The 26406-nt window shown below is 45.8% G+C and overlaps 1 protein-coding gene across 1 annotated transcript; it reads left to right on the forward strand.

Moving 5' to 3' along the window:
- Positions 1-1847: 1847 nt before the first annotated feature.
- Positions 1848-26406, forward strand: USP40 (ubiquitin specific peptidase 40). Its single transcript, XM_038142667.1, has 32 exons — positions 1848-1918; positions 3644-3860; positions 4089-4156; positions 4910-5023; positions 5784-5948; positions 6386-6532; positions 8075-8218; positions 9233-9361; positions 9619-9720; positions 10275-10382; positions 10927-11248; positions 11734-11815; positions 12651-12822; positions 13304-13388; positions 14141-14211; positions 15073-15392; positions 15855-15981; positions 16323-16380; positions 16671-16724; positions 17122-17210; positions 17629-17715; positions 18186-18222; positions 18660-18724; positions 18820-18894; positions 19296-19422; positions 20541-20635; positions 21756-21874; positions 22339-22404; positions 22627-22837; positions 22961-23056; positions 23794-23888; positions 24389-26406. The coding sequence occupies exons 2-32, from the start codon at positions 3662-3664 to the stop codon at positions 24492-24494; spliced, it is 3735 nt and encodes a 1244-aa protein (XP_037998595.1). The 5' UTR covers positions 1848-1918; positions 3644-3661; the 3' UTR covers positions 24495-26406.

Genomic DNA, 26406 nt, shown 5'->3' on the forward strand with positions numbered 1-26406 from the left:
TGCACCACAATGAACTGCATCTTGTTTTCCTCATACCAGCCTTATTTATTTCTTTTTCCTCTTTTACCAATGTATTGAATTATTTCTCTTGGGAAGGTGGCAGAGAGCAGTTTTATGCCAGGATGGCTTTCCAGAAAACCTGATTTGTGAGCGTCAGAGTGGAGGGCAGAAGCTCTGAGGTAAAAGAGACTAAAACACTCTCTGAATCTTCTATTCTAAACTGCAAAGGGAAAACAGCATAGCAACAAGCACCACAAGTGTTCAGATTTTTATAAAGCACATGCGGAACTGGGCATTGGGAAGCTGACCATTTTAGAAAAGAGAATTTTCTCAGAAAGAGAAGTTAATTTCTGTATTTTGTGGTGGCACCCCAGCTGTTTGCTGAAGCGGGATCAGGAGAGGGCTGGCAGGGAAACGGCCTGCCCTGCCCTCCCTCCTTCTGCAGGGTGAATTTTCCAGCCAAACCTTCAGCGTGAGGAGTGGATGCAAAGGCAGTCCCAGGACGGCTGAAGTTAATCAATACCTCAGTGTTTGTGACCTGGTCAGAGGCTCCCTCAGTTGGCCTGGTTATCCCAGGTTATCCCAGGCAGGAATTCTGGAATGTGCTGGGTTCAAGGCAGTACGAGATCAAAGTTGCTCCCTGCTGACACCTGAGCCAAGGGACAGTGGGAAGGCCGGATTTGGGTGAAAAGGCACAAATTTGGGGGCAGCCCTGTCCAGGGAGGGGTACCCGAGCTGGGGAAGGGAATAAAAACTCTCCTGAGCTGAGGGACCTGGGGGTGTTTGTGGAGAAAAGGAGGCTCAGGGGGAACCCTGTCGTGCTCTACGTCTCCCTGACCGGAGCTGCTTTGGGATCGGGCTGTCTTGCTGTGTCCCAAGGGAAAGGATGAGAGGAAATGGCCTCAAGTTGTGCCAGGGCAGGTTCAGAGTGGGTATTAGGAAACAAAAAATCACTGGAAGAATGGCTAAGCATAGGAATACTTTGCCCGGGGAGGGGGTGGAGTCGCCATCTCTGAAGTGTCCAGGAGGAGCCTGGATGTGGCACTTGGGGACGTGGTTCAGGGGTGACGATGGCTGTGCTGGGATGAGGCTGGGACTGGGTGATCCGGGAGGTCTTTTCCAAGGGGAATGATTCTGTCAGGTGCAGGCTGGGCCATCCCAGGCTCAGGAATGATTAGGGAATACTCAGGAGGAAATCATTAGGGTGGCTACAACATGCCGGCCAAGGCCGGAAAAAATCCATGACTGGATATCCCAAACGACCTCTTATAAATCCATGAAAAGAGATCCCCAAGCCCCTTTTATAAATACATGGCAGGAGATCCCAAACCCCAGTAATACATCCATGAAAAGGATGTATTTTCAAAGCTTTCTAAGAAATGCAGAAATTGATCCCAAATCCCTTTTAATGAATCCATGAATGGTGATCTGCAAACCCCCCTAACAAACCCATGAAAAGAGAGCCCCAAGTCCCTCTTATAAATACATGGCAGGAGATCCCAGAACCTCTCTATTAAAAGCATGGCGGGATATCCTAAATCCGTGTAACAAATCCACGACAGAAAACAACTGTTTGAGAGCGGGAGCTGGTCTTTGTAGAATGCCAGGATGGTTTGTGTTGGAAGCGACTCTAAGGCCCATCCCGTTCCACCCCGTGGCATTTCTAGGGACACTTTCCACTATCCCAGGTCGCTCCAAGCTTTCATCGAGTGTGCCCTGGAACACTTCCAGGGATGGAAGTCCCACAGATTGCCATGACTCCCCCTGCCCTCACGCCGGTGAAACTACAACTCCCGGCATGCCCCGCGCCGCCACCGCCCTGCCCGCGGGCCGCCGGTCCCGGCGTGCTTTGCGCTGCGCCACACAACAAATATGGCGGCGGCCGCGGGCCCGTGGCCGTAGGGCCCGGCCGGGCACGGTGAGTGCGGGGTTCTGAGGGACCGGGGGTCGCCGGCCCGGGGGAGACTGCCGGGCTCCAGGGGCTCCCGGCATGGCTTCGGTACAGGGGCTTGGAATCTCCTGGCGTGGGTTTTTTCGGCGGATTTGTGGTCTCCTGTCACAGATTTGTTAGAGGGTTTGGCATCCCCTGCCGTGGGTTTGTTGGAGAGGTTTGGCATCTCCTGCCTTGGGTTTATTAAGAAGGTTTTGGGAACTCCTGACATGGGTTTATTGAAAGGTTTGGGAACTCCTGCCCTGGGTTTGTAAGGGGGGGGGGGTTTGGGAGGTCCTGGCATAGGTTTATTGGAGGAGTTTGGGAACTCCTGCCATGGGTGTATTAGGGGGATTTGGGATCTCCTGTCACAGATTTTTTAGTGGGGTTTGGGATCTCTTGCCATGGGTTTATTAGAAGGTTTTGGGAACTCCTGCCATAGGTTTATTACAGGGTTTTGGGAACATCTGTCATAGGTTTATTAGAGGGCTTTGGGAATTTTAGGGCTTTATTGGAGGGTTTTGGACTCTCCTGCTATGGGTTTTTTGGAGGGGTTTGGGCTCTGCTCTCATAAATTTATTAGAGGGGTTTGGGAGCTCCTGCTGTGGATCCCAAACGGGGGTTTGGGATTGTTTGTCATTGGTATCTTAAAGGGTTTGGGGGAATTTCCTGTCACGGATTTATTAGAGGGTTTTGTGATCTCCTGCTATGGATTTATTAGAGGGGTTTGGGAATCTCATGGGTTTATTAGAGGGATTTCTGGACCTCCTGTCATGGAAGTATTAGAGAATTTTGTGATCTCCTGTCATGCATTTGTCAGAGAGGTTTTGGGATCTCTTGCCATGGGTTTATTCCATGATTTTGGTTTCTCCTGCCGTGGATTCACTCCAGCCTGAGGCCCTGTGCTCTGAGCTGTGTCTGGGCCATCCAGAATCCCTTCCAGCTGCCATTCCTGTGTGGTTTTTAAGGGAAGGAGGATGCAGAAATAAGGAGCGAGGGAGGATTTGGCACTCGAGTGCCTCTCCAGGGTGGTGGGTGGGTGGTGTCTCCTGGATATGGCCCTTTTTTGGGACCAACCATCCACTCAGGAGCTGCTGGGAGGAGATGCAGGGTGGGGAAGAATCTAAAGTGCAACAGGCCTGACTGGAAACGGGAATGAGCGCTGGGAGACAGCTTGGATTGAGTGCCAAGCCCAGGAATTCCATCCAGCAGCTTGGGAGGAGGGGGCCTTTTAGAGCTTTTAAGGCAGTCAGGAGCTGCATTCAGAGGGGGAGAAGCTGATGCAAAGTGATTTAGTTGCTATTAATGTTCATTAGAAAAGTGAAACTTAAAAATCTTTCAGCTTTAATGTCTCAGATGATGAAGTGCCAGGGATTTGGAGGAGGTGGGTAAGGATAATCCAAGGTAGGGGATAGTTCACTTGCAGGAATAAATAACAGCCTTGTGCAAAATGGAATTGTGGTGGGTTTCATCCTGGTGGAAAGACTGCTCAGACCTGTGGTAACAGAAATGCTTTTAATTCACCTTTTTTTTTTTGTTACATTAATTTACATTTTTACATGGGTTTATTTTTAGAATGACCAGAATAAGGTGGAAAAAAAAAATATATAAACAAATTCTTCAGTCAGGGCTTCCAGGTTTATCTTGGAGGATTTGAGGTGGCTGGGTTCAACTGCATTTTTTATAGTAAATACTTGCTGTATCTTTTTAAAGGACTCTCCTGCCTTCACAATGTTTGGGGACTTATTTGAAGAGGATTTTTCCTTTATTTCCAACAATCATTATGGGAAAGGGAAGAAATCAAAGCCCAGAGAGTTTGAGCCTCCAGCTCCCAGGGATTTCACCAACCTCAGTGGAATCAAAAATCAGGGTGGGACCTGCTACCTCAATTCCCTTCTGCAGACTCTGCTTTTCACGCCTGAATTTAGAGGTGAGGTGCTCAAAACCTTCTTAAAATAACGTTGGGATTGATGTCTTAGTGAGACTTGCCCTTCTGGTTATTTATTTAAGAAACACGGTGAACTCTGGTGGTTTTGGGGCACAGTTCACTTTAAATAAAGTATTGCAGAATTAAATCATAGTGTTTGACATTAAAATACATTACATTTTTTAGGAGGGGATGTTGTCCTTTTAAATAATAATTTTTCACCAATTGCAGAGGCCTTGTTCTCCCTGGGACCTGAAGAACTTGGCACTCTGGATGACAGCAGGAAACCAGATGCAAAGGTGCCGGGAATTTTCCTGTTCTTCACTGTTGGTTTGGAGGAGTATGGCTGCAGTTCATGTGGAACTTAGGAAAATGAGTGAAAACCTGAGTTTGACACTGAGAGGCATTTTGCTCTGGCTGACTCTGGATTTTTCGCAGCATTCTAAGCTTTCATTGCCATCAGGTTTTACTTCAGAAATCAGACGTGGAGTCTGTTTCTGCTGAGGTGTTCTTCCTCCCACCCCATTCCACCCCACCACCAAGCCCTTCAGGAGAGCTGGAGAGGGCCTGGGGACAAGGGATGGAGGGACAGGACACAGGGAATGGCTCCCCACTGCCAGAGGGAAGGGATGGGTGGGATTTTGGGAAGGTGAGAGTGGGGATGGGCTGGGATGGAATTCCCAGAGAAGCCGTGGCTGCCCCTGGATCCCTGGGTGTGTCCAAAGCCAGGTTGGACACTGGGGCTTGGAGCAGCCTGGGATGGTGGGAGGTGTCCCTGCCCATGGCAGGGGTGGGATGAGATGGGCTTTGAGGTCCCTCCCACCCCAATCCATTGCGCTTGGCTGTGTAAGGTGAGGCACTGTCGATTTTTGGGAAGCGCGTGTGACTGCTCGGTGTGAAGTGAGTAACGTGTGTGATGAAAGAGGCAGGGGTAGTTTATCCCCAGGGCTAGTTAGTCAGCAGCTCTGTGGGCAGCTGCCCCTGTTCTTGCTGGGCTGGCTGGTGTGAGGCTGTGTCTGACGTGCTGGCTCTGTTCCCCGCTGCCGTGCCAGGTTCGGATCATCCCGCTGCAGCTGCAGCGCCTCTTTGCTCAGCTCCTGCTCCTGGACCAGCAGGCCGCATCCACCACGGACCTCACCGAGAGCTTCGGCTGGAGCAGCCATGAGGTGCCCATCTCCATCCCCACGCGCTTCTCCCTGCGCACGGATGGGTTCTGGAAGTCTGGCATTTGGGAAACACCTTAAAATGCTTCAAGCTGTGGAGATGACATTGGGTTGGGTCATCTCCTGTTGGATCTCCACATGGAGTCCATGGCAGTTGTTTGCAGGGAGGAACAGGAGATGATTGTTCTCTTAGATACAGTTCCAGTTGCTTTTCCTTTGGTTTACAGGAGTGTTTTTCCAACAGGCTCAGATATTTAGATTCTTACCCACGTTGAACTGTGTCAGTCAGAGATTAATCTAAATCTAGGGAATGGCTTCAGAGTGACAGAGAGCAGGTGTGAGTGGAATATTGGACAGGAATTGTTCCCTGGCAGGGTGGGCAGGCCCTGGCACAGGGTGCCCAGAGCAGCTGTGGCTGCCCCTGGATCCCTGGAAGGGTCCAAGGCCAGGTTGGACATTGGGGCTTGGAGCAGTCTGGGATAGCGGGAGGTGTCCCTGCCCATGGCAGGGGGTGGAACAAAATGATCTTTAAGGTCCTTCCACCCCAAACTGCTCTGTAATTCTATGATTCTACCCAAGTGAAAGTGTCTTAGATGGATTGTAGCATAACCAAATTAACAATAATAAATGTAGTACGTTACTACTCAAGGAGTAAATGAATGAGTAGTTGTTGAGACTCCGGGACACTTGATATGTTGTTTTTGAGCCACAGGCCAAGCACAGCAGTGATTCATTCCCTCCTGTTTGTGTTTCCCTCCTGCAGGAGATGAGGCAGCATGATGTGCAGGAATTGAACAGGATCCTCTTCAGTGCTTTGGAGACTTCCCTGGTGGGGACATCGGGCCACGACCTCATCAACCGCCTGTACCACGGCATTGTTGTCAACCAGATTGTCTGTAAGGAGTGCAAGAACATCAGCGAGAGACAGGTAAAGCTAGGGATCTTCCACTGAGGGGTTCTCTTCAGGCAGTTGACTTTAAGTGTTCTTGTTTTTAAAGTCCAAAAATAACGTCATCTTTGTTGAGTGCCTTGTTGAATCCAGGTAGTGAGTGTTGGACTTTGGGTCTTTGGCTGCATTTTCTAAATGAGAGGCAAAAAACCCAAATGTTCTGCATCTTCTGAGTTCACAAGCCCTGCCTTTAGTAGATGTAGTTAGCACAGAGTGCAGTGAGGTAACAGCAGAACATACCTTGACAGTCTTTTATGCTCTTTGTAATTTAAAAAATTCCATTTTAAAAAATTAATTTCTGTGACTGTGTGAGGTTTTTTTTTGCCCATCACTGTGATGAATAGGATGGGTCTCTTTCTGATCACCACAAACTTACACCCCTCAGAACCTCGTTTCTTGCTGTCCTCTCTGCCCAGGAGGATTTCTTAGACCTCACAGTGGCAGTGAAAGGTGTGGCTGGCTTGGAGGAGGCCCTGTGGAACATGTATGTGGAGGAAGAATACTTTGAGAATGACAACTTGTATCGGTGTGGAGCTTGTGATAAACTGGTTGAAGCTTCAAAGGTAACAAACACCTTGGGGTGGGATGATGTAGGGTTAGTCGGGATGTTAGGAAAAAATTCTTCCCGTGAGGGTGGGGAGGCCCTGGCACAAGTTGCCCAGAGAAGCTGAGGCTGCCCCTGGATCCCTGGAAGTGTCCAAGGCTGGGCTTGTAGCAGCCTGGGATAGTGGAAGGTGTCCCTGCCCATGGCAGGGGGTGGCACTGGATGGGTTTTAAGGACCCTTCCAACCCAAACCATCCTGGGATTCTATGAAACCTCAGCAAGGGTGTCAAGAAAAGCTCCTGTGGCTCATTTCCCAAACGCTGTTTCAGTTTTTTGTCCCTAACATGGAGTGTGGTATGATTTGAAAGTATTGACTCCTTCAACACCGCTGCTGCACCTTGCTCTGGCCATTCTGGAGGATTGGCTAAAAGATAAGTTAGAGCATAAAATAAAAATGTGCAATGGGAGAAATCATGGAAGCTCACTTCTGGAGAACCCAAATGAGAGAGAACAATGGGCAGCTGTTGCTCTGTGCAGGGAATGGGATCTATTGCTGTGTTTTTGTGGAGGGAAGCAGACTCTGGCTGTTTTTGCCCTCTGCCCTTGTCACAGCAGCAGAGCTCCTTGGCCTCCTGCAGGATGAGTGAAAGCCAAACTCTGCAGCCCTCTGGATGTGGAAGGAGTAGTTCAAAGGGAAGCTGAGGTCAGGCCAGGTTAATCAGTGACTTGGGAGTTCAGGGACTCTCAGCAGTGCCTCACATGTCTTGTTGCAAGGGCTGGCTGGGGTTTATCTGGGCTGGGTTCAAGAGGCAGTACAGGGTAAATTGTCTGCCTCTCACAAGTGCTCATCCATGCAGGAGGAGAGTGGGAACTCTGAATTTTGGTAGGAAGTCACAGAGTTGGGAGTTGCCAGGCTGTGGATGCAAATGGAATTCCTAATTCAAGGCATTTCTTAAACCCTGTGTGTGTTCCTGTTATGGCTCTGGCACTGGAGAGGAAGATGGAGACATTGGAAAGGCTGAGAAATGTGGTCGTGGAGCCCACACCTGCTGTCACAGGTGGTACAAGATGGTTGGTTTTACTTCTCATGAGGGTTCTTGACGGGCTCACCCATCAAGTGGTCAGATCTGGATTAATCTGGAACCATTAAAATGTATTATCCTGGCTTTCCTGCCTGGAGGGTGCTCCCCTGTAGAAATGAGGGAGACTTTAGCTCCTGGTTGTTCTGACTGCCTGCATAGAGCCCATGGGCTGTGGAAATGTCATTACTGACTGGAATTTCACCAGTATCCTTCATTTGCTGTGGCAGGATCAGGTGTGGGACTGGTGATCACCAATCAAGGAGGATGTGGGGCTCAACAGGAGGAGAAGATCTGGGTCACTTTTAGATTGTGTAGGTGGAATGGAAATTGACAATTGGTGAAGACATTTCAAAGTGAGGGCACCGATCTTGTCTCTGGTGGTAACAAAGCTTTGGTGGAAAAGGATTTGACCACAGCAAAGTGGAAGCACAGTGTTGTTCTGAGTCTGTGCTTAAAGTGTTCTTTAAATCCCTCCCCAGTCTGCTAAACTACGCAAGCTGCCTCCCTTCCTCACCATCTCCCTCCTGAGGTTCAACTTTGACTTTGAGAAGTGTGAGAGGTACAAGGAAACGAGCTGCTACACATTCCCCATCCAGATCAACCTGAAGCCTTTCTGTGAGCAGGTGGGCACTGTTAACATTTGTTGAAATTTTCTGTATGCTCAGCAGAGAACCTACAGCTCGAGGTTATCTTTTATTTTGCATTTTGTCAGGTATTTGAGTAACTTTGTGGTGTCCTCCTTCACTTTTGAACTGAGCTGCCTTGTAGCTACGAGGGGAAAGGGTAAAATAATTACCCAGAAGTTATCTAACCTTTCCTTGACAGGAAGATAATTATCTGGACATGGAAATTGGAATTTATTTATGTGGGGTTATTCTCTGATAGCATCATGCATAAATTGATCTATATGTGCTTTAGGTGCCTGTAGTTACTCCATTTTTCTTAGGAATCTCTGTTTGCATTCATAAATATGTTTCTGGTTATAAACTGATCTGTGCCATGGCTTGATGACAAATATTGATTCTTGAACAACACAACAGAGGCACTCTTAAGGAACAGACATTTTTCTTCTTGAAGTGTTGCGATGCAAGCTTGGAAATTTCTCAGTGTTAGAATTTGAGGAAGCCTTTTTCCCCCTCCCTAGTTTTAGAGTTTCTAAGTGTTGCTTCTTTTCTCTCTCCTCTTTTAAACAAAATAAGCTTGGTTGTGAACAAACAAATGAAATGGAGAATATTTTGAATTTCCAGTATGGTTCAGAATCCTGCTTGATTAATAACACAGATTGCCCAGGGAAGCTGTAGCTGCCCCATCCCTGGAAGTGTCCAAGGCCAGCTTGGATAGGACTTGGAGCCACCTGGGCTACTGGAAATTGTCCCTTCCCCTGGCAGGAACCCAGATGAATTTTAAGGACCCTCCAACCCGAACCGTTCTGGGATTTTATGATTTATCAGCCTGTGCCTTGCTCCGTGGCTTGTGCCGGTCCTTCCTTGTGTCCCCAGCCCTCAAAAGCCATTTCAGTCTCTGCTTGTGCAAACACACACTGAGAAATCTCTGAAGTGATGCTAAAGGTGTAAAGCTGTCCTTGTGTGAGAGACTGACCTCAGTTGTTGTTACAATTATTGTTTTTCTTTTTAAAGACTGAGATGGATGATTCAGAGTACATGTATGAGCTCTTCTCTGTTATTATACACAAAGGTGGCTGCTATGGAGGACACTATCATGTTTATATCAGAGATGTGGATGAATTAGGAAACTGGCAACTCCAAGTAAGTCCTAAAGGCTTTTCTTCCTTGCTTTAGAGGTTGTACTTTCCAGAAAGGTATTAAAAGCTAGGGGAGAAATGTGGCATCCAAGCTTAATTAATATTTTAATGAGGCTTTGTGTGTCTTGCCTCATTGAGAAGGGCAGTTTAACAGAATGTCCTTCACACTCCTAGATTGTGCATGATAAAGCCAGCACAGAATAATCCAGTCCTCTGTTTGTGTGTGAAACCACAGTATTTGTGAGTGTCTTTCTCACCCAGGAAGAAGAAGATGGGCTGATTGAAGAGAAAGCATTAAGAGACACCGAGAATGCCAGAGAAACAGAAAACCCACTGGCAGTCTTAAAAGGGATTTTATCAGAGGTATGGTATGTAAGGAGTTCATTGCTTTGGTTTTGGAGCTAGGAACCTGCAGGGGGTTGGTTGGTGTTTGTGAGAGTGGGCAGGCTTAAGTGTCCAGAGCTCTTCTGAGCGTGGCATGAAGCATTTAAAACTTGGCTTTGATATTAACAGTGGCTCTTCTGGAGTATTTCTAAAGCTGCTCACCAAAGCTGTTGCAAAACGAATCAGAATATCCAGAGCTGGAAGGGACCCACAAGGAGCATTGATCCAGCTCCTGGCCCTGCACAGACACCCCACCAATCCCCGCTTGTTCATCTCTGAGAGCATTGTCCTGGAGCTCATGGAGTTCTGGCAGCCTTGGGAATGTGCCCATGCCCTGGGGAACCTGGGCAGTGCCCAGCACCCTCTGGAGCAAGAACCTTTCTCTGATATCCAACCTAACACTCCCCTGACACAGCTCCATATGATAGCTTATTAAAAACCAGGAATGATTAAAACACTTCCAAATCGGCTTCTTTGTGTTGACCCCTTGACTTTTGTAGCCTTTGTTACCTTAGTTTTTCATTTCTCTGCAGGAAGAATCTAAACAAATTCCCGTGGATCAGTTAGGGCAGAAATTACTGGAGAAGAAAGGGGTGTCCTGGAATAAGAAATACAGAAAACAATACGGAGCATTACGAAAGGTAATCACAGGTTTGCTAGTCTTGGTTTTAGATAGCTTTTATAATCATGTATATTCTCATTGAATAGTCAGGAGGATGATAATTGAGAATATGGACCCTTGGATTAGCAAGTGCAAGGAGAGGTTTGTAATGTGAATTAGCAGGCTGGGGAACATAAGATTCCCAAGGAATTGTCTGCCTGAGACTTTGTGTATTTTTTTTTTTCACTAGTGCAATTTTCCAATTGGTTGCTGTATTTTATGATGTCTTAAGGAAAATACTTCAGCACTTGTGTTGTAGATAGGTGGAAAACTGATACTTGCTTGTTTTTTGAAGGGAGCTACTTGCAGTTTCCACAAGAAATATTTAAATGTGGGTATGAAGCGTAGATGTGAGGCTTTTACAGAGGTAAACTGTCAAAATGCATGAGGAAGCACCATAAAATGAGGGTTGAATTAATGGGGTTTGTGTTCCACTTTGAGGACAATCAGGTGGAGCAGCTTAATGCAGGCTGCTGCATTTAAAACTTGGCATCTTCTTCATCCTGTCCTTGCTTCCCTTGCAGTATTTGCAGAATCATCCTCAGATATTCCAGCTGAGTCCTGATGGAAATAAGGTGAGCCTGAAGGAAACACACAAGCTCCTGCTGAAGCTGGATTCTCATGGACAAAATCTCCAGAGCCCTTCCCAGAACAATGATGTCCAGTGGAACTGTGAGAAGAAACCCCCAAGGGCAAGGGCTGCTTCTGTTGGATGCCACTGGTTTGATCTGAATGATTCCAAAGTCCAGCCCATCAAGGAGAAGGATATTGAGAAGCAATTCCAGGGTAAAGAGAGTGCCTACATGCTGTTCTACAGAAAAGCTCAGCTGAAGAGGCCCCCTGAAGGTACACAAAGCTCATCTGGAGATTCTGGGGGGGCTCCCTGCTTTGACATTTTTTTCTGGAGCGCTTTTTTGTCCTTTCCAAGCTTTATTTTCCCCAGTTTTCCTTATAGTGATCATTTGAAAAAAGACTTAAATGAAGATGCAAGGAGGTGGTGATGTGTTGATTTGCTGTAGCTGACTGATTTTTTTTAGCATGCTGCACAAATAATGGCAGAGCATCAGCTGCAACAAATACAGGTTGTTGCTAATGGCATTTATGTGTGAATTTCTCTTAAAGAAAGGTTGATTGGAAGGAGTAAAAGCATTTGTTTGTTCTTTATATCATCCTGCAGTTGAGTTTTTATTATATCAGTGATATTTTATTCTATTTTATTATATCAGTATTATTATTATTTTATATCAGTGATTATTGTACTGTAATGTCTCCTCTTGATAACTTTTCTTGTTTTCCAAACCACATTTTAAGCCTATGTTTTTTTGTTGCAGCACGTGGAAATCCAAGGTACCAAATTCCTGAGCACCTGCTGAATGAAATGAATGCTGCTAATACAGAGCTGCAAAAAAAGAGGTATATTGGTGTCACTGTACTCAAAACAGCTCTTACCTGCAGGACTCCCAGGGGATTCAGAAGGAAAGAAATTCCTTGAGCAGAGTCAGAACTGAAATGGTTCAATGTCAGAGGTTAATTGAAGAATATAATTTCTATATCCATATTCTGCTGGTTCCCTGCCTTCCCTGTTGGCAGGCAGCCTATGGAATTTCAAGGGAAAGACACAGTTTCAAATGGTACCATTTTCTGGTGAGAATCACTGCAATTCTGGAAAGAGAGTGGAATGTGGTATCTTAACTGTGTTTAGAGAGGGAATTGTTCACTGGGAGAAGGGGGAAGGATTTGGTTTACAGTGAATTTACAGATAAATTATAGTCTCTGCCAGAAAAGTGAAGAGCTTGTGGTATTCAGGTCGAACAAAACCTTCCCCTCTATTGAGGGACATGGGTGCTGATACACCTGAATCACAGTAAAGATATCAAAATACAGACACAGGAGTTACAGTTTATGGGATATTTCACACAAGATTGTGGGTGCCCCATCCCTGGAAGTGTCCAAGGCCACTTGGATGGGGCTTGGAGCAGCTTGGGGTAGGGGGAGGTATCTCTGCCCGTGGCAGGAGTGGGACTGGATGAGCTTTAAGTCCCTCCCCACCCACACCATCCTGGGATTCTGTTTCTGGGTGAATTCCACTACTTTATTTTTTTAAAGGTTTGCTGCTACAGCTAGGGAGAGGTAGAAAGGAGGGGATGTGATGGGGAATTTAGCCCTGGGGGGATTAATTCCAGTAGAGCTGCACAGAAACATCTCTTTGGTATTAAATTCACCACCTGGTTGTGTTGTTCTCCCAAAGAGCTGAATGTGACTCAGCAAACAATGGCATTGATTTACATCTCCACCTGAGCTCCTGCTATAAATTCCACAATGGGGCTTTGCATCCTTCACTTTCTTGGAAAGAGAGTGTGGTGGATTTGACGATCGACAGAAGGAAGACACTGGGAGACCTTCGGCAGGCAGTCTTCCAGGTACCTGCTCTGTCAAACTCAACTTCACTTTCACTTGAGCCGCTGCAACCTTTGCAAAGAGATTTATTCTGCAATCTTTGTGTCAAGGAGAAATTTTCAACAGTAAATGGAGCTTAGGAGGCTAAAAACTTAATGTGAGTTTACACGGGAGGAAAGAGTGGTGCAGGGTCTATTCTTGAAGCCGTGAAATTGCTGGAATTTTAACTATGGAGACTTCAAAGTTCACATGAGCTAATTCATTATATTCGGGCAGCATGTGCATGGCCATGGATTGAAACTGCAGAACTCCAGCCTTACTCTTAATATTTTTTTTTGTGACACAGTTGTCTTTGTCTTTTCAAGGAGTCACCAATTAAATGTCACTAAGCGAGCCTGGGAGCCAGGCTGTGGCAGCTTTCAGCAGATTGTAATTATTGTGAGTGCTGGGAGTTACTGCTCGCTGTTATTTGACATAATTTTTCTGGTTATTTTTCCCAACTAGATGTTGGAGTCTTGGGAAGGAGACATGGTTCTCAGCATGGCCAAGCCTTTACCAGCAGGATTACATCTTTACCAGGTGCTTGATGGTAAGAGCACTGCATGCCAGGCCTCTGTGCTGTTGCTGTATTTTAATTCCTGCAGCCATCAAAGATTTCATCTATAAATCATCCTGGAAATGTGTATTACTGAACACTCTTCCAGCTCAAACTCATGTATAATTATTTAAATTACTTACTTCACTCTTATAAGTGGAATGAATGATTTTGAGACTTTGCTGTGAAATCTTTGTTGTAAAATGCGTATCTTAAGCCAGCTAAGCACATTTGCTGACAAGAATGTATCAGTCTGTGTCTTGCCCTTGATTTGCTTGTGGATGTTTGCTTTCATAGGATTGGCCTAATAGGTGGAGGAGAGGATAGAAGAGAGGAGCCAGGGTGACATCAAAGGAAAATGTAGGTTAGACTTCAGCTGAAGTAGGAATTTTGTAAAGGGAAATGCTCCCGTGAAGAGTTCATTAATTTATTACGGGTACATCAGTTTTTCAAAGTGTCATTCTTGTCTCCAGCTTTGCTTTGTTAGGCAATTCTAAGTGTCAGTCTTTAGCAACTTTCAGATGTTATGTTCTCTGTGGTCAGCTTCAGAAAATCACTGTTGAACCAGAACATAACCCGACTCCCCACGGTGTTGACATCAAAAAAGAGAGACACTCAGAGCTGCTCTAAGTTTTCCTCCCCATGCTTGTACAGTTCTTGAAGTGTAGTGATTTTTAAAAACTTGCTGACCCTGTTGGTGTGTTTTATAGGGAGCAAGAACTTGATGATTTGCTCCTATTTTTTAGGAGATGAGCTGACCCTGGATGGCGTTGGGCTGGCTGATGGAGCAGACATCTTCGTCTGGAATGGAAAAGAGGTAAAGGAACCAAGGATTTCCTTCTTTGTCAGCTCTAAAGAGATAAGACTGTGCAAGGTCTCCTGGAAATCCTGTACTGCTTTTGTACTTTTCCATCTTCCTTTTGATATTTAAGGCTTCTGCTTAGCCTGGAAGTGGTTGTGAAGCAAAGCATTTTATTCTGTCTTTCTAGTGGAATAAAATGCTACTGTAAAATTATTTTTATTATAAAAGTATCCATTTGATATTGACTTTATCAAAAAAAAAGAAGACCCCAAATTAAACAAAACCACCTAAACCTGTAGTAACAGAGTTGGTATTGTCTTGATTTTATTTTTGGTATAGTTCTTTTCTATTGCAGCTTTTGTGTCATTACATTTTCTTCAGCAAGGAGCTTAGGTTGACTATCAGAAAGATCAAGCTTTTAAAATGTAAAGTCACAATGTTCAGTCACATTTGGGTAATTCTTTAATGTCCTGACGGGCTAAATTCCTATGTCCTAGATTTTGCCAAGTGTCCACTGGTTTCCCAGCCACTTACCGTGGAATGGTTTGGGAAGAGACTTGAGGATCTCATTACACCCCCTGCCATGGACAGGGACACCTTCCACTATCCCAGGCTGCTTCAAGCCCTGGCCAGTCTGGCCTTGAACACTTGCAGGGATCCAGGGGCAGCCACAGCTTCTCTGGATAACATTTTTCTTTCTCTTCCCAACACCTGTGGGTTACTCTGCTTGTTTATTCAGTTTGAATTTGCTCCGAGGAGGTTTGTTTGTATGGGGCAGAGTGTCCGCTTTGGTCTCAGTTTTCTCCCTGCCCAGTCTCTCCTGTATTTTCTGGATCAGCCCCCACAAAGCTGTCACTCCTTCCTGCTTTCCCTCAGGTTGGAGGCACGAAGGTGCTGACGGGCCCTGAGCACGAGCCCGTGGTGCTCAACGTGCTTCGCCTGGCCGAGCACAACGAGGGCGGCAAGGGGCAGCACTTCAGCGAGGCCCAGCACGTGTTCTCCTGCAGCACCAGCCTGGGCCAGCTGCACTCTGCCTTGGCTCCCGCCGGGGGCATCATCCTCAAAAACGGCTCGGGAGCAGACACAGAAGCCAAGAACTGGGAAGTGTTCCATGAGGAAGACATGAAGGAAACAGTCCGAAGTGTTGGGCTCAGGGATGGGTGCTCTGTGCTGATCTTAGACAGCCATGACCAAAGGTAACGTTTTTGATTATGATTGTAATGAAACAAAAAAGCAATTCTGGCAAAACCTTTTAGTTCAAATTATACTAACAGCATATATTCTTGTAATTAATTATCACTTTGAGCTTACAAATATAATTATTTTCCTCTTAAGTGTTGGAGACGAGTTATTTATCAGCTGTTAGATTTTTCTTGCCCACAAAATGCAGCACCAGTCACAACCTTTGATTTACACTTGTAAAGGGGGAAAAACCTGGTGGGAACAACTCAAGCTCAGTGAATCCAAAGCTGCCAGGGGCAAATTTGTGGTCTCATGACACTCTGTGCTCCCTGAGGCCTCTGCTGTGTGAGATGCCATCACTATGAACAACTTTGGCATCGTTGGTCTATTTGGGAGCTGTGCTGGTGAATGGTGTAGCCCTGCTAATGTTTCGTTTTCCTGTCTCTTGACTGTCTTTGCACTGCTGATTCCCACAGCTTTGTCAACGTGGCAAGTGGGAATCTGACTGCCTTCACCTATGACATCAGCTGGCTCCAAGTGAAGAACTTCTGTGGGGGGGACGAGGAGCAGAAACACGTTAAAATCACTGCCACTATTGAAACAGTAAGGACTCTGCTTTCCTGAACAGCTTGGCCCCTGCACTTGGCCCAGCTCATTCGATGTAGCCTCAGGGATGAAGCTTTTCCCTGCTGAAATTAGTGTTGAGCTTGGGGTTGCAATCTCTGGGGTACTTGCAGGTAGCATAAACCAGTGCAGTGTTTAGTGTCAAACGCCTTTCTGTTTGTTCCATCCTGTAAATGGAAGTTTGAGTTGGTGTCAGTAACCAGAGCTGAAAGAGAGGGGAAGGATTATCTTTGTGCACTGGCACTTGAACAAGCAGGGGTGTGTTGGTGCCATTCCAGGCTGGAGGTGTTCATATCCCTTTTAATGTCTCTGAATTTTAGGTGATGTCAGATATCAAAATGAAAGCGATCCGGGAGCTTCAGCTGGAGGAGGAGCTGGGTAAGTGTTCAGCTGCTTTATCATTCTGCTAGTGTTACAGTTTACTGGCTTTTGAGTGGGTTTAGTGGTAGAATTTTCCTTCCAGTGAAAGAATAAAATCTGAGACTGTTGCTGGAGTCTCGAGCCATCTCTCTCCAGTTATTTTTGATGTCACAGAGGGAGACCTCTAAGATAAAGCTGTTGTAATTAATATTAAAGGTGTTACTTGTATGAGATTCTGAGCCAAATTCCTATTTTATTCCCATTTGAATTGCTTAATACTTCTCTCTTTCCTGCCCTTTTTGCTGCAGCAAACGAGAGCTGTCTTAGACCTGTTAGTGGCAATGGGAAACTTCTGTCTCCAGGTAAATTGATTTCTTGAATCACTGTTCTGTAAGAAATTCACTGTGGAGAATTTGAGCCTCTGTTGGTCCTTTTCTGAGGAGAAGTTATCCACACATAACTCCGCTGATTCCCAAGCTTAACTGAACCAGTTGTGTGGGTTTTTTTTTGGTTTTTTTCCAGTTTTAAAGTTAATTCACAGTACCAATACAAAGATGGAGTTCAGCTTGGTTTTATTGCTTACATCCCTAATCCCCCTGTGCTCCTGATAGACTCTGGGAGATCTCCATGCCTTTGTTCTCCTCATAGGACACTCACAGATCTGCTGTCAGGGCTGAGCAAGCTCTCCAGAGAGCACTGAAGGGTTTTAGCTTGCTCTGAGGATGATAAAATTGATGTTTTTATTTGTCCTTCCTGAAGTGCCTGAGGATTACACAGTCAAGGAAGCAGAACTGAAGATGGGAAGCTTGCTTGGGCTGTGCCGTGGGAAAGCTCCAACTTCCACTCAGGTACAGCAGTGTGGGATGGGAGGAGCCTGCTGCAGGGACTTTCCTAAAGAGAATAAAGGAAAAAAAGGGGGGATATTGCTCTTGGAACGTGCAAGCTGTAAATATCCCAGGATCCCAGAATGGTTTGAGTTGGAAGGGACCTTAAAACTCATCCAATTCCATGCCCTGCCATGGGCAGCAACACCTTCCACTGTCACAGGATGCTCCAAGCCCTGTCCAACCCGGCCTTGATGTGCAGGGTAAGGGGTAGTTGTGCATTTCTGGAGACCAGGGGGTGGCTAATGAGGATCTGCTGATGGCCATAACCCAACTATCTTTGCTTTTTGTGCCATTTTAGTGCTTTTTGATGACATTCTTGCCACAGGAATTGTTCTTACACTTCCATATTTATTCTGATAGTTTGCTTTTGGATTTTCAGCTCTTCCTGTACTTCATGGTTGGCAGTGACCAAAGCTGCAGCCCTGAGACAGAGATAGTTGTGGAGGAGACTACCTCTGTCAGAGAGGTAAGGCTGGCTGCTCCCAAGCTCCTGGACAACATTCCTTGCACAGACCTGGAGGCAGAGGAGTTGGGAAGAGCCACGCACAGAGTGAAGGAAACTGGTGCTACCAGTCCAGTGTTGAATTTGCAGCTTTGATTCTTTTTTTTTTTTTTTTTTAATTTTAAAGGTTCATCTGCAAACTCTGGGGCAGAATTTGTTCAAGTGAAGGAACAAACTGACAGCACATATTTTAATTTTTTACCAGCTTGGGAAAGCTGGCTCACCTGCTGTGGTGAATTTTTTGCCTGAAAACCATCTCATCCAGGAAGGGTTTAATATATACCCCAAATACTTCTTGTCTATCTAATTGTATAGCTTTAAGAATTGACCAGCAATCATTCTTAATGTTAGAAAATTCTAACATAGCTTTGCTGAAAAATTTATTTCCCAGCCTCAGCATTGACACAACTCTCATCCCCTGTTTCTTCTTTCAGTGTCTCAATTTAATGCTGGAGAAATCTGGATTATCAGGTTAGTTGTGTTGTTATTTACATATTTTTAAAAGGAATTTTTAACATTTTTAAGACAGGTTTTTCCTACCCTAAACCTTGTAAGTTTTTTCAATGATCTGTGTCATTGTAATGGGAGGAGGGGAAAGAATTCTAAACATGATCATAAACATGTCTTAGATTCAAGTGATAGTTTGATACATGGGAATTCCTTCTCTCCTCTGAAACCAGGGAAAATAATTAGATAGGTGAGGAAGAGCGACCTTTGCAAATAAAAGATTATTTTCATACAGCAAAAGGTCTGGGGAAGATCAAAGTGATAATTCATTTAGCCAGAGTTGTGTTTAAAAAGCAAATAAAAATAAAGGACAAAAGAAAAAGGACCCTTGACACTTGTTAAGAGTTTTGTAATATTTTCCCACACTGATGTTATTGACTGATTCGTTTCTGTTTTGGTAGGTGACAGCTGGCATTTGAGAAGGCTTGACTGGTGCTACGAAGCAGGGGAAGCATTAAGTCCAGAAGTAAGAGGAGCCTGTTTGAATTCATTGGTTCTTTGCTCCCTGGGGAGAAAGGCAGCTGTGGGCTGACAGGGATCCTCTGCTTTCTCTTCCTGCAGAATGCCACCCTGAAGGAGCTCAACGTTTGCAGAGGAGACACTTTGGTTATAACTGAAGGAAAGCTTCCAGAAAAGGTAAAAGGAGAGCGGGCAGTGTCTGGAGACTTGGAATCCCACAGCGGCTTGGGTTGGGAGGGACTTTAAAGCCCATCCAGTGCCACCCTGCCATGGGCAGGAACACCTTCCGCTATCCCAGGTTGCTCCAAGCCCTGTCCAGCCTGGCCCTGAACAGATTGTGTCTCTAAACTGTAGCATCATTATTTTTGCACCACCACCGTGTTCCCCACTAAATCACACCCCCAGCTGCCACATCCACACATTCCTTGGACACTTCCAGGAGTGGTGACTCCACCCTGGGCAGCCCGTTCCAAAAGCTTAGTTTTAAACAAATATTTTCTCTCTTCCTGTGCTAAAGGTGAAATTTCACCTTGTCTGCACACAGCTCTTGAGGAGCCACCTGGTATTTTCTGTTCCAGGGTTTCCTGAAAATCCCCATCTGGTGGCTGAAGCCTTCAAGCCATAAGAAACATGGAGAGAATGCACAAGACCAGGTGAATGGTATCACCTGGAAGATGGAGGCTTTGCAGATGTCTGCTGCAGCAGGTGAGCTTGGCCGGGCTTTGAAAAGAATCATCTGTGGTTGCTCTTTAAGTCAAACCCAAATTTTAATCCAAAGCCTTAAAACCCTTCTGAAACCCAGGAAGGGCTGCATGAGTTGCATCAAGGTTATGGTGAAAGGACCACTCAGGAGACAGATGCAGTTTTGGACATAAATGCTGGATAATCCTGTTGTAGGGATGTTCCTCAGATGGACTGGCTCAAAACACCACTAAGTTTTGTAGCAGGGGTGCTTTATTTGTCAGTCTCAAAACATTATAGATTCAGTCTCAGAAAATTCTGACACAGATTAGAATGTTAGGCAGTGGCAGCAGTGTAAAGCATCTCCTTCATGAGCACAGATGTGATTGGTTTCAAATGCCAGACTCCTGAAGAACAATGAATTCCCTTCAGGCTGTGTTGCTTTTTGGGAAGTTGTAAAAGAAAGGATGGGTAAAGCTTGAATAGTATTAAAATCTTTAATTGCAGCGTTTTAACTGTGTTTGCTCTCCCAAAGGTCAAATCCAAAACCAGCCAGGGCAGCAAAATCAAGTGAGGGTTGAGAAGGGAGAAGAAAATGAAGTGAAAATAAGAGAATTGAAAAATGGGGAACAAATTGATTTTTCATTTTGTTTTAAAAGTAATATTCCTCTGGTGCTGAGTTGTGCTGCAGGGCAGGACCCCTCCCCTTGTAGAAGTTGTCTTTGTAGCATTTTTCTCCTTCTGCCTCAGACCTTTCCTGAGTTTCACTTTCTCCCCTGTTGATTCCAGTAGTGGAGCTAAGAGCAATTCAGCTTTGCTTGCAGTAGGTGTACCCAATAACTAACACTATTTATCAGTGTCAATAACTGTTCCTAGCTCTGAAACTTGCACTATAGGATCTGTATGGGAACTGTTTGGAAATTGTCGGGATGTATTTTGTGTGCCATGGCAGGGGGGTGGAATGAGGTCACCTTTAAGGGGACTCAAACCAGTCTGAGATTCCTGGATATTCTCAGTGGACTCCAGACTCCTTCTCTAAGTGAAATGTGACCATGAAGTGGCTGCTATCTCTCAGGGCTATACAAATCACGTTGACTCTTCTGTTATTTGTTTCTTCCTCCTCCCTCTCCCCCCCTTCAAAGCTCCACCAGAACCCACCCACCCAGGCCTGGATCTCTGTTATGCTGGCAGGATAGAGATAGCAGGAGAGGCCTCTCTGGAAGATCTGAAGATGCAGGTTAGATGTTCTCCTGTGTTGGACTGTGCAGCAGCGCTGTGATGACTCAAGCTCTATTAACAGCTCTTTTCTATTTCCTTTTCCCCTGTCTCCAGTCTGTTGTGCCATGGTGTTTATGCCATGGTCACTGGTAAGTACCAAGAGGCAGCTGGAGCACGTAGCTCAGACACTTCCTTAGTGTCCCTGCTGTCCCCATCCTCCCTGTCACGTGTCCTGGCCTGCAGGAGCCTCGTTGCACATCAGCTGAAGCTCTGCCTGGCAGCTTTTGTCTTTATTTCAGTGTAAAATCTCTCCATGGGAAGCACACACATAACAAGCACCTCCTAAAAAGCCACTTTGCCATTTCTACATTGTTCCTGTATTAGTTTTCTGCATCTTCTTTCTTTTAATTTCTGTATGTGGAATCTGATGAACGAAGAATTGCTTTGGGGTGCACAGGTTTGTTAGCCAGGAAGGTCTGGCTCATTTTGTTTGGCCAGAAACTAAAATACCTTCGTATGGTTTTAATACACTAAAAACCAAACCAAGCAAAACACCCCAAAAGAAAAAAATAAACCCCAAACCCACAAAAATGTATAACCCAGTCCTACCAAAAGGCTCTGTGTGGTTTAAGCAGTGATTGTTCTACTTGAACAGCATGGAAAAGGATGTCTCACCTGATTCTGCTCCATACCAACACTTATTTTTTTGGGTATGACTTCAGTTTTGGGCTCTGCCAGGCTACTGCTATGGAGAACTGTTTGCAGCTTGATCACAGAGAACTGGCTGAGCATGGGATGTGTTGTGTCCTTGGGAAGGGCTTAGAGGAGCTCAGCACTTGGCTGGAGACTGGGGCAACGACTGCAACCACCTCATTCCCTCCCAGTTGTTCAAATTTTCGTTAAAAAAAGAAATTGGGTACTTTGGAAATGGAAGTTGAGTTGAGAATTGTTGAGAGGGAGGGAAATCCAACTCCCTTTGAGATTGAAAAGTGAGTATTTTGCTCACAGCCACAAGCAACAGCTGGTGTGGAATAAATCTCGATACCTTGCCCTCTTTTTTGGGAGCTAATCCAGTGGTTTTCTGTTTTTCCAGGGAGACTGGCTGCTAAAATTATTGAACAAGTATTTCTGTTTTTCAGGCTCTGACCTTGCCCTGCTGCCAGGAGCAGGTTGTGCCCCTGCCCTCGTTCCTCAGAGCTTGGACAGTGGACAGCAAACGCCCTGGGAAGCTCCTACGGGACAACAAGAGGAGACTCAGGTGGGTTCCCTGGGGAATGTGCAACAGACTGGCTCTGGGATGGACTGTGGGAGATTCATCAGCTCAGTCTGGGTTGGAAAGGATCTTAAAGACAAGCAGTCCCACCCCTGCCATGGGCAGGGACACCTTCCACTATCCCAGGCTGCTCCAAGGGCCTCCAGCCTGGCCTTGGATACTTCCAGGGATCCAGGGGCAGCCACAGCTGCTCTGGGCACCCTGTGCCAGGGCTTCACTGCCCTCACACAGAGGAATTTTTCCCAAGATCCCATCCATCCCTGCCCTCTGGCAGTGGGAAGCCATTCCCCCTTGTTCTGTCCCTCCATCCATAGTCCCAATCCCTCTTCAGCTTTCCTGGAGCCCCTTTAGGCCCTGGAAGGGGCTCTGGGGTCTCCTTGCAGGTGAGCACCCCCAGCTCTCCCAGCCCAGCTCCAGAGCCACGTAGACAATCTCTGCTCTGTTTTCAGTGACTACAGGCTGGGTGCCAGAGTGGAAATCTGCATAGAACCCTTGCAAGAAGAAGAAAATCTGGGGTAAGAGCTCAAGATCTTTATTTCTTTTGTTTCTTACAGCTCTGCATTTGAGGGAAGCCTTCACTCAACAGCTTTTGACTTCAGGGCTCTCAGGATGTGGGAAACCTTGGAGGTTGTTTATTGTTTTCCACAAACAAAGTGAGGGAGGGCAGGAGGGGGGGAAAGCTGGGAATTCTGAAAGCATGGCTCACAAGAGTTTCCATTCTCTCATCTTGCTGCCAGCCCCCACGAGCTGCTGCTGCGAGTCCAGATGGGAATACCAGGAGAGAGGGACTACTCCAACTCCCGGGATTTGGTGTGGGATATCTCCAAGGAATGCACAACCTGGGCTCTGAGGCAGAGAGTGGCTTCTCACTATTGTCTCCCTGTAGATAAAATTGAAATAGCCAAATACTTCCCTGAGAGATTTGAGTGGCTGCCAATATCTAGCTGGGTAAGATCTGGAGTGACAGAATCCAACAGTTGTTGGAGAGGAGCACGTGTTGGTCTGGGCTGCAGTTCCTTAGGGATTGAATTTAAGGAGAAATCTGAACTCTTCTGCTTTGATTTTGTTCAGACACAGCAAATCTCCAAAAGGAAAAGAAGGAAAAAGCAGGCAAGTTTGCAGTCAGCACCTTACCACCTGAAGGATGGAGACATCATTGGGGTGAAGGTAAATTTCCCAGGATTTAATTGTTGCATGAGGATCAGGTTCAGGCACTGTCCCCTTTGCAGGATCTTCATTTCTTCCTGGTTTTCTCTCATCCTGCTCCATTTCTGGGAGTACTGGGGTGTGGGTTTGGACACTGCATTGTGTTGATAGGAAATTTCTTGCTGCTGCTGCTTTTCCTTTTTCTCCTGGATCTTTTTTCTTGCCCTCATTTTTTGACTTGGTGGTTTGTTTTTTTTTAAATTGTGAGTAAAATCCAAGGAAGTGCCCTTTTAAAATCACATTATAGACACAAACTGTTACATATTATGGATTACTGAACTATGACAGTTCTATTTTATGGTGTGAAAAGCAATCACCCAGCATTGAGCTCTCAGCTAGCAATCAGGCTTAGTTAGAAGGAAAGAACATTCTGGCTGGGTTTTAGAGCAGTAGGAGAAAAATGTGATGCCCTGTCCTGCTGTTTTAACCTGTTGGAAGAAATCCATCCCTGGAAGTGTTCCTGGCCAGACTGGACAGGGCTTGGAGCAACCTGGGATAGTGGAAGGTGTCGCTGCCCATGGCAGGGGTGGGACTGGATCATCCTTAAATCCCTTCCAACTCAAACCATTGCAATTCCAATGAACTTGAAATTCATCAGTGCAAAACGAATCAAAAGAAACAATCTGGGAATTTATATTGTCAGCTGGGAAATAGTTTTACCTTCTGACTTTGATTTCTCCAATCCTTTTTTATAACAGAACCTTCTCCTTGATGACACCAAGGACTTCAGCACTGTCAGGGATGACATTGGGAAAGAGAAACAAAGGCAGCTGGCTCTGGAAAAGAGGAAAAGGTAGTGAGCATTTAGTTTCGTTTTTCTTAAGAAATATGCAAAGTGTTTGCTGCTTTTCAGAGGAGCTGTGGCTGGCCCATCCTTGGAAGTGTCCTCAGCCAGGTTGGACGGGATTTGGAGCAACTGAGATAGTGGAAGGTGTCCCTGCCTGTGGCAGGGGGTGGCACTGGGTGGTCCTTAAGGTCCCTTGAAATCCAAACCATTCCATTATTCAGCCTAACTGGATAATTTTTGAGGCCAGTAGTAGCTGGGTGCTATCAGACTGCACAACTCCAGTAATCCTGCAGGGAGCACTTGGATAATTCAGACTCCTGGCTCTCAGTGTTCCTCCACTGAGCCTCGTGGTTCTCCCTCCTGGAACACACCGTGGAGATGAAGATGAACCCTTGGCTGGCCTTGCACAGGCTGTTTTCACAGCTCGCTGGAGCTCACAGTTCAGGCCAGGCTCACCCTGCTAAGGCCCAGCACTGAACACTAACCAGGTTATTTCTGTTTTCCAGCCGCCAGGAGCGTGTCCAGGATCCCCTTTTCCCCGAGGAGAGGCTCCCCACGAAGCCCCGCAAACCAGAAGTGGCTCTTTCCATCAACGTGGGGGTTTTCAGATAGCACCAGGAGCTGCTGTGCCACACCACCCTGTGCTAACCTGGCCTGCAGGGCCTCAGCTCCAGCAGCAAGAGGGGCTGTCCCAAAGTGTCTTCAAGGATCCCTGAGGCACAAACTGGCTGTAGGATTCAGGATCACTCTTGATTTTCTTCTGCTCTCTCTTGGGGAAGTGCTTTAAGGTCCCTTTCTCAGTGTGGTACTTACTCTCAGGCTGAGTAAATGCACTTTATGGAGGAGGAAAAGGATTAATATATTGTATAACCCCTCAGTGACTCTTTTTTAACCACCCAAAATGCTTTGTTGGGTTAGGTCTGACCTCCTGCACCATCACTACTGAGATCTAATGCAGTCGTAATCATCTCTTTTTAGAATTGTTTCCCATCTTTGATCACTGAAGTTGCTGCTGATACCAGAATTTGCTTTTCTCTCTTTATCTCTAAACCTAAGTCTGTAGGAGCTGGAGTCAGCCCTAAGAATGAAGGCAAAGTAGAAATCTCTGAGCAGAGTGTAGGAAATTGGCTCAAGAAGAACAAGTCCAGGATCTGTCAAGATGTAAAACTTGGAGACATTTTGTGATATGGAACAACAGGGACGTAATCTTAGATTTTGAAGTTTCTGGGGCTTGTTTCGTTGCCCATAAACTTCATTTTGCAATTTCTAGGGCATTTTTGTTGTCCCTGAACTTCATTAACAGGCAAAACGGTTGGAAAAAGTGGGCAGATCTGATGTTTTATCTTCAGTGGGTTTTACTGTACTCAGGAAAAAGACTTGCATTTATTTTCAGTGCTCCTCTTCAGAGGAATTTCCCTCATTTCCCATCTTTCCAGCTGTTCTGATACTGTTACATTGGAGAACCCATTTCTCTTGGTGTCCTGAGCTGACTTTGAGCAGCTCACCGAGCTCTAGGTCAAAGGCTCTGAAGTATTAACTCCAAAGTGAGCCTGATTATCCTGAATTAAATCTGTGATAATGACAGGACAAAACACAAGTTTGCTTTTGGGGGCTGCAGTAAATATTTGATCTATTTGCTGTATGTAAGAGGAGCTGCGAGTTGAGCAGATTCCTCAAATTTTGGCTAACGTGAGATTTTTCATGTAACTTTTATAAGTTAACACTACTCTGGTATTTCAGACAGCATAAAGATAAAAACTGACACTCTGCTAGCAGCAAAACAAACAAAGTGAAAAGCACCATGAAACACACGATTATTATATATTTCTCTGCATATCTTTAGAGTTCAGCAGGTGCTCCTGTGCTTTTTGGGGCTGATGCTCTGGCTGTTCAATGTCCTCACTCGCTTGGATCCTGAAATCCCAGTTTCATGGATACATTTTCTGCCCGAGGGGAGGGCAGCAGATGTTTTCCCATCTTAATTTGTGTCGCCTTCTTTCCATATCAGGTGTTCTTGGGAGCCTGGGTTTACAGCAGGGATCAGAGGTGCTGATTCCAAAGGTTTGTGTTCCCACATGGTTCCAGCCCGTTGGATTTATTTGCTGCCACTTCAGTTCCTCTGGTTCCTGCTGGAGAGCTGGACTGAGTTCAGCCTTCCGCTCTTGAATAACTCTGGTCTCTCCCTGAGAACACCAAGTTTGGAGAAATTGAAATGCAAATTCCAAGTGGGAATCTTGTGCCTTTGTTCAAGTGTAATGTAGCAGCACCTGCACTGAACCAATCTTGGATTATTTCTAATGTTGGCTCAAAATGCTTTTTTTTTTTTTTCTTACTTGAAACTCTTGTGGGCCATTCCACAATGAGAGAGTTCATGGAAAACAGGGCTGGGGAGAGGAAACACCTTTTGAAAACGGAGTCTTGGTGACTTTGTGGGTTCTGATGGTTATTTGCAAAGCCTGGAAGAGCTTTCATCTTTATTTTTCAAGTGTTCTTCACAAAATAAAATGTCATTTTTATCTGCCTA

The sequence above is a fragment of the Motacilla alba genome, chromosome 7, assembly GCF_015832195.1.
Source record: "Motacilla alba alba isolate MOTALB_02 chromosome 7, Motacilla_alba_V1.0_pri, whole genome shotgun sequence".
NCBI lineage: Eukaryota > Metazoa > Chordata > Aves > Passeriformes > Motacillidae > Motacilla > Motacilla alba.